The following is a 6,112-nucleotide window of genomic DNA, read 5'->3' on the forward strand; positions in this document are numbered from 1 at the left end:
GTGTGTGTGAGGTGTGTACTTTTGTTTCAAAGTAGATTTGTTGAAGACCACCAAGAAACACTCTGTGTGACCCTGATTTAGCCCACTGCAGTAAAAGGTTAAGAGGGGAGAAAGAAAATAAGATGAATGTGAACCCCAGTACACTGACAATGTGTTAGTGGAGGGTAAAAATGTAACACTTAAGTTGTGCTTACAGATGACTGGAAGATATGGATGTTGTACAATATAATATCATTGAAGAAATTAACCAGAATAATAGACTGACACATCATCAAACATAATAGTTTTCAATCGGACTGTCTATGAAATTGTATTTTCTAAAGATCACCCATATCTGCCCTGTACATGTTCGCCTAAACAATCAGAGGCTATAGTTGCGTTTTAATCACATTGTGCCGTTGCTTTATAGTTACAGGCAACACATTGACATTACATCCGAACTGTATCAAGAAAAAATACTTTAAAAGGCAATATATTAATATATTCACAATACAATATTCAATGGGTAATCATTTGACTTTGCAATATACCTGGGATGACTGAAAAACAATGAGGAATAAGTTTATAAAGATCCAAATCTTAAATACAACATTATCACAGATGTAGGATCTTAATTTGAGCCAGAATTGGTAAAGCAGGAAAATAATCCTGCAGCAACACGAAATGTGAATTATTATGTGGATTATAATTAATGGACATTAGTGTAGGGATTGATACATTTTTCATAAGGGAAAATCAACAAAGTGGAAATTTCAAATTTCAGAAGCCTTTTTAAACTTCAAATACACTACAAGTTAGAAAAAAGTTATCCTGCAACAGGGTGATCAAATGAAGATCCTACACATGTATAGAGCTGCCCATAGATCGCACACAGACATACATACATAGCACAGTTGTGTGTGTCCACTTCTGCTACCACCTGTCCACCCTTCCCCCTCAAAATCACCAGTCAAACCAGTTGTTCCCTGTGGGTCGGGGTCCAGATATGACAAAATGCTCCTTTTATGAAGTCCGGAGCCCCCGTCAAATACTGTGCAGTGACACTACCATTGTGTGTGTCCATTGAGTTCTGAAACAGTTGTCGTTGACAGCTGCTGGGGAGCAATATAGATAGAGTCAAGTGGCTTCAAATAGCCAGTGCTCACTTCAGTCATGTTAGAGAATGCTCCTCTCTCTTGCTCCTCTCCTTTCACAGATAGAAAAATAACAATGGCAAATAGTGTTTGTCCAGTCTCTGACTATGCTCTTGTCAAATCTCATTTTTGATGTTCCAGTTTCACACATTCACCATATTTGTTTTATTTTTCAACAACTGTCCTCTTTGGAGGAGTTGAATGCGTTCAGTATTGGCCAGATAAAAGTTGTCAGTCACACCACTTAGTATTTCTGGCATGCTGTCCAGCAAGTTCTGCCCTCCTTTCTCTTAAGTAGGAGAGACTCCGTTTTAGATTCTCTCCCTTGTCCACTGCATTTCCAGCAGATGGTATCCACAATGGCGTAATTTCAGCTGAGGATGTTTCCGCCACAGAGGGTGTAGCGTCGAGCTGCAAGTGAGATTAGAATCTGTTACAGAAAATGTCTGTCAATATCACACAGTGCAGAGAAACACAGAGGCCAGCTCGGGCCTGGAGGGCAGCAGAGCTTTAAAACCAGTACAAGTCCTTGCTCTTATCCTGGGCCTGCAGACCTGAGAGGACAGGAAAGAGAAAAAAGAGAGAAGAGAAGGGAGGGCAAGAGAAGACGATTAGGAAGAGGGAGATCAAATGGCTTAAAGGTAGAAGCAGGAAGCCTTGAAGCAGAAAAGTGTAAAAAAACAAAAACATTTTGCCTCTCAGGAGAAAGCAGAGACAGAGAACTCAACCTGTTAAAACACAGAGACATGGTCTTTCTTAGTGTTGGAGAGTGGCCTTGAAAAGACAACAGTTTTCCCAGGCAGAAAGAAACCCTACATTGTGTTATGAATGTAAGGATAACCCTGGTGTAAGGCGTCACAACGTTTCTTAACCTCTATCTTAAATGAATTGTAGAGCCCACAATAGTAGTCACGCACGTTTGGGGACAATCAAATAATGAAGGCTATTCTGAAGTGCCCTTGGAACCACTACTCCTTTACGGAGAGTGTGTTTTTGTTGTTATTGCTATTATTACCTGCGTCTACATTGAGGCCGATGCTCTGGCTGATGTCTGCCCCCCCTGCCCCGGTGAAGGTCCCGGTCCAGGCCGAGCTGGTTGGCTCACTCTTCCCAATGTCACATGTTGAGGCGCTCGGCCCTTGGACAGTGGATGGAGGGAGCCGGTGCGGCCGGACGGAGGGCACCAGCAGAGAACTGTAGCGGGGGTCAAAGTGCGTGCCATACACCTCGTGCATGCTGGGTCGAGGGTAGGTGGAGCCCTGGGTGCCGATGGCCCCGCCAAGTGAGTAGGGGTGGTGGTGGTGGTGGTGGTGTGAGTGGTGCCAGGGCTCTGGGGTAGCATGGTGGAGGTGACTATGTAGGGAGGCAGAGGAGTAAGGGTCCCCAGTGAAGGGTATCTCTGAGTGGGAGGCTCCTAAGGCACTGCTCATGGAAGAGGGCTGGTACGCACTGTTCCAGAAGGACGGAGGGAAACTCCTCTGGCTCATCGGGAATGGTCCATCTAGGAAACCACAGACACACTGAAATGCTCAATCACAGATCAATTAAGTGGTAAAGACTATGAATGTATCTGTGGATGAGGATCGATAAGCCTGTTCTGAGGATGTGGTAGAATAGCAGAGTTTAAAGACTGATCACTCAATGATCAGTTCAGTTGTAGGGATGAAATAAAGGAGAACATGATGGGAAAAAGATGCATGGATGAATATCGTTGTTGTTGTCCATAATTTCTGATGGTTGATCAAAATTGGAGAATGTTTGGCTGTGTAATATTGGTCATAGAATTACATTTTTGTTGATTAAGGAAGTAACATGCAACAGAAAAATTATACCAAACTCTCACTACAGGTTCCCCTACAATATAGTGAACAAGTCTGAGCCCTAAATTCCACAGAACCCACATTATTATATTTTCAACTGCTTTATTTACAGCAATTCATCATGCCCATCAATTTTGTTTGACTTTCTGATTCCTTTGTAACTTTGATCAAACACAAATGAGAGTGAATGACTGCCAACTGAAACAATGGGAGCAAAACAAGGAATTCATTGATTTGTTATAAAATCCAAACTTTTAAAATGCAGTTTATTTTAGTAGGATGTGAACACAATGATATACCAAAAACCAAGAACTCACTTGCATGCAAGACCTAGGCCTACTTGCCAAATGACTGCAAATATTTATGAAAACGTTTCCTTTATCTTCTATGTAGCCTAAATACACCGTTTTTGAGGTGAAATGAAACCCCGCGCGCGAACAGGTGTTTGGAGTGGTTCTGTGATCGGCACCTCTCCGAGAGGTGGATGTAGGTCTACCTCGTGCGGACTTGTTGCTGACCGACCCGGGGACGTAGCTGGTGGGCTGGTTGAGGGCCCGGCTGAAGTGCTCGTCCACCACTGAGCTGATGTCCCCCTGGAAGTAGGTGAAGAGCACGCACCGCGAGTTCAGGTACTCGGCCTCCGGAGGGTGATCTTTCTCGCGCGCGCAGTCCTCCTCCTTTATCGTCGGACCCGCGAGGTTCGAGAACGAGCTGCCCCCGCTGATGCTCTCTTGCGCTTCTTGCATTTTGGAATAAAATGCCAATTTCTGAAACATCCGATAAAAAAACGTCAGAATGTAATAGCCTTGACATGTATTAGATATGAATTCCTATCAAGGCATCAAGTTACAAATGATCTACTTGAATTTCATCTGCACATTTGGGTGACCACGTGTGACATTTTTGCGCTTTTCATTATTGTCCAACAGTTGCGCATTATATTGTGGCCTCTGTGTGTGGTATATTAAAAATAAACGCATGGTCCTCTCCTCATTCATAGGCCTACTCAAACTTGTTTTAGAGGAGGCAGTGGTTGGATTCAAGAACAAAGTTATTGCATTTAAATTCCTGAACATATCGCAACTCAGTTAATTTGTTAATTATGGACATTGGAGAGTTTTTAATTAATGCCATTATTCCATTCTCTCTGTGCATACTCACTCAATTTAAAGAAAACGTTAGACCTATTTGAAATATGAAAACCAGCTCTCCGTGCAAACGAAGATCTGCATTTGTGTATTGACTATGAGAGGTTTTAAGAAAGTTGCAAACATTTAAAGGGCCGTAGCACCAATGCACGTCTGGAAAACGAATAGTCCATATAGGCCGAACTAGTTCTTGTGCATGCACAAGCAATATCTTAACTTACAGTAATCACCGGATAAGCTTAAACGAAATCGTTACCGAAATCGTTAATTCAATTTTCAACTGCCCTTGCTCATTCCAAGTTATGAAAAATGTTACGCGGTAACAAAATAATTGTTGTGAATGTAAAGAATCCTAAATTGCATCCAACTTCGACTTGACGAACGGTTAATAAAAGTGTTAACGAAGCCCACAATCTATTAATGACCCATCATCATTTTGCTTTCATTTGTTAATAAAGGCATTGGCTATTTCAATGTAGCCGACATTACGAATAGTCCTAACTTACACATAGCAAAATATCCTAAATAGCAATAGAATATAGACACAACAAATTCCGTAGCCTAGCCTGAGCGATTCGATTTATCAAGACAGAGAACATTTCTATAAACACTTGAAAAATAAGTTGGTTTAAAACACCTATAAAAACTTACATCAACTAAAAATATTATCACGCAGATTAGATATAGTCAACAACAATATAAGGAGGTACGGCTATCATCAATCATTAATGAATCATCAATAACAATCAAAAGTTGGCCTAGTCAATAGGCTAATACATTATTATTAAATAGATAACTGTCGGAAGGGACTATTGGTTCCCAATTGACCGACGGCTGTCATGCAGAATCATTTTTAAAGTGACCATTGCCAATATACAGTTGCCTAGAGAGACCTAATGATGCGCCATAATGCGCGATGAAAGTTTTATTCCACACAAGTTTTATAAAAGTTTCCGTGCACTAAATATGCCAAGAAGCGAAACAACACAAGAAATAACATACCTGGTGATGATAAGGGCTATACGCTGCGGAAAAATAAGGCTGAGGTGGTGGACCATACACTTGATACATAACATCCAAGCAGCTCATGGCGAAAAAAGCGAATTCTCACGGATAATAACTTGACAGAATAAGCAGATTGTAGGGATGTAATTTCCTAAACGGAGAGAGATTAACCTGGGACGTTGGAGAGCTGCATTTCTATCCCAATCGCGCTGCGCGTCCTGCCTTCTTAACGCTACGTCAGTGCGACAGGGAACGCGTGGCGGGGGAAAGTAAAGACTTTACACAGCCAGCGGTTTTCAAGTGTCTCTGGACGAGCCTGCATCTGACCAATGAGGGAGCAAAAGCACTTCACAAGCTGGTGTATTATGTCTTCTGAAAGTCTGCAATGAACATTTCATTACTGTCATGAGATGCGAGATGCTAAATGAAATACAATGGAGCTCTGCCAAATAGGGTAGGCCACTTAGTGGAGAGCTTAGTAACAAGTTAAATGTTTACTGATATCGACTGTTACCTGGAATGAATTCCTTTGATGCGCACCTGCTTGTTACTTGCATTTAATCTATATTACATGCCAACACGCTAATTTCACACACATGTGTGTATTATATTTGTAGCTCATTTATATTGTCTTTACATAAGGCTAGTCACTGGTTGCCACAAATGAGAGAGTATGATACAAAATATTGTGAATAAAACTTTTTTTAAATGATATTCTAATACTTTTATAGTTTGATGGGCCAGGATAGAAACCCATGGATCTGTCGCATAACGTTCATGGCTCTGTGGTAAACTGTAAATACCTATTAATAAGACTGTGTCATATCCTTTGCAATGGAGGCTTTTAAAATAATCCCTCAGTGTAAGTTATATCAGGCAGTACATGCAGCCTGTACGGCTGTCAAAATAATCTATTCATTGGAACAATACATTTATTCATACAAATTTTCCCCAAATGAGTACAATTACGAGTCAGAAATGTCAACATAAGGAATGTAACATAGTT

The 6,112-nt window shown here is 41.2% G+C and overlaps 1 protein-coding gene across 2 annotated transcripts; it reads right to left on the minus strand.

Annotated features, from left to right (window-relative positions):
- Nucleotides 1-212: 212 nt before the first annotated feature.
- On the minus strand, nt 213-5,457 carry LOC112250155 (transcription cofactor vestigial-like protein 2). 2 transcript variants are annotated; one of them, XM_024420058.2, is made up of 4 exons: nt 5,104-5,457; nt 3,450-3,720; nt 2,149-2,634; nt 213-1,544 (listed from the first exon to the last, which is right to left on the minus strand). In XM_024420058.2, exons 1-4 carry the CDS (start codon nt 5,188-5,190, stop codon nt 1,504-1,506), a joined length of 885 nt encoding a protein of 294 aa, XP_024275826.1. In that variant the 5' UTR covers nt 5,191-5,457; the 3' UTR covers nt 213-1,503. The 2 variants fall into 2 exon arrangements, with proteins under 2 accessions (XP_024275826.1, XP_024275824.1); XM_024420056.2 differs by having other exon boundaries at nt 213-1,687.
- Between the last annotated feature and the right edge of the window lie 655 nt (nt 5,458-6,112).

This window comes from Oncorhynchus tshawytscha, linkage group LG05 (genome assembly GCF_018296145.1).
Source record: "Oncorhynchus tshawytscha isolate Ot180627B linkage group LG05, Otsh_v2.0, whole genome shotgun sequence".
Lineage (NCBI taxonomy): Eukaryota > Metazoa > Chordata > Actinopteri > Salmoniformes > Salmonidae > Oncorhynchus > Oncorhynchus tshawytscha.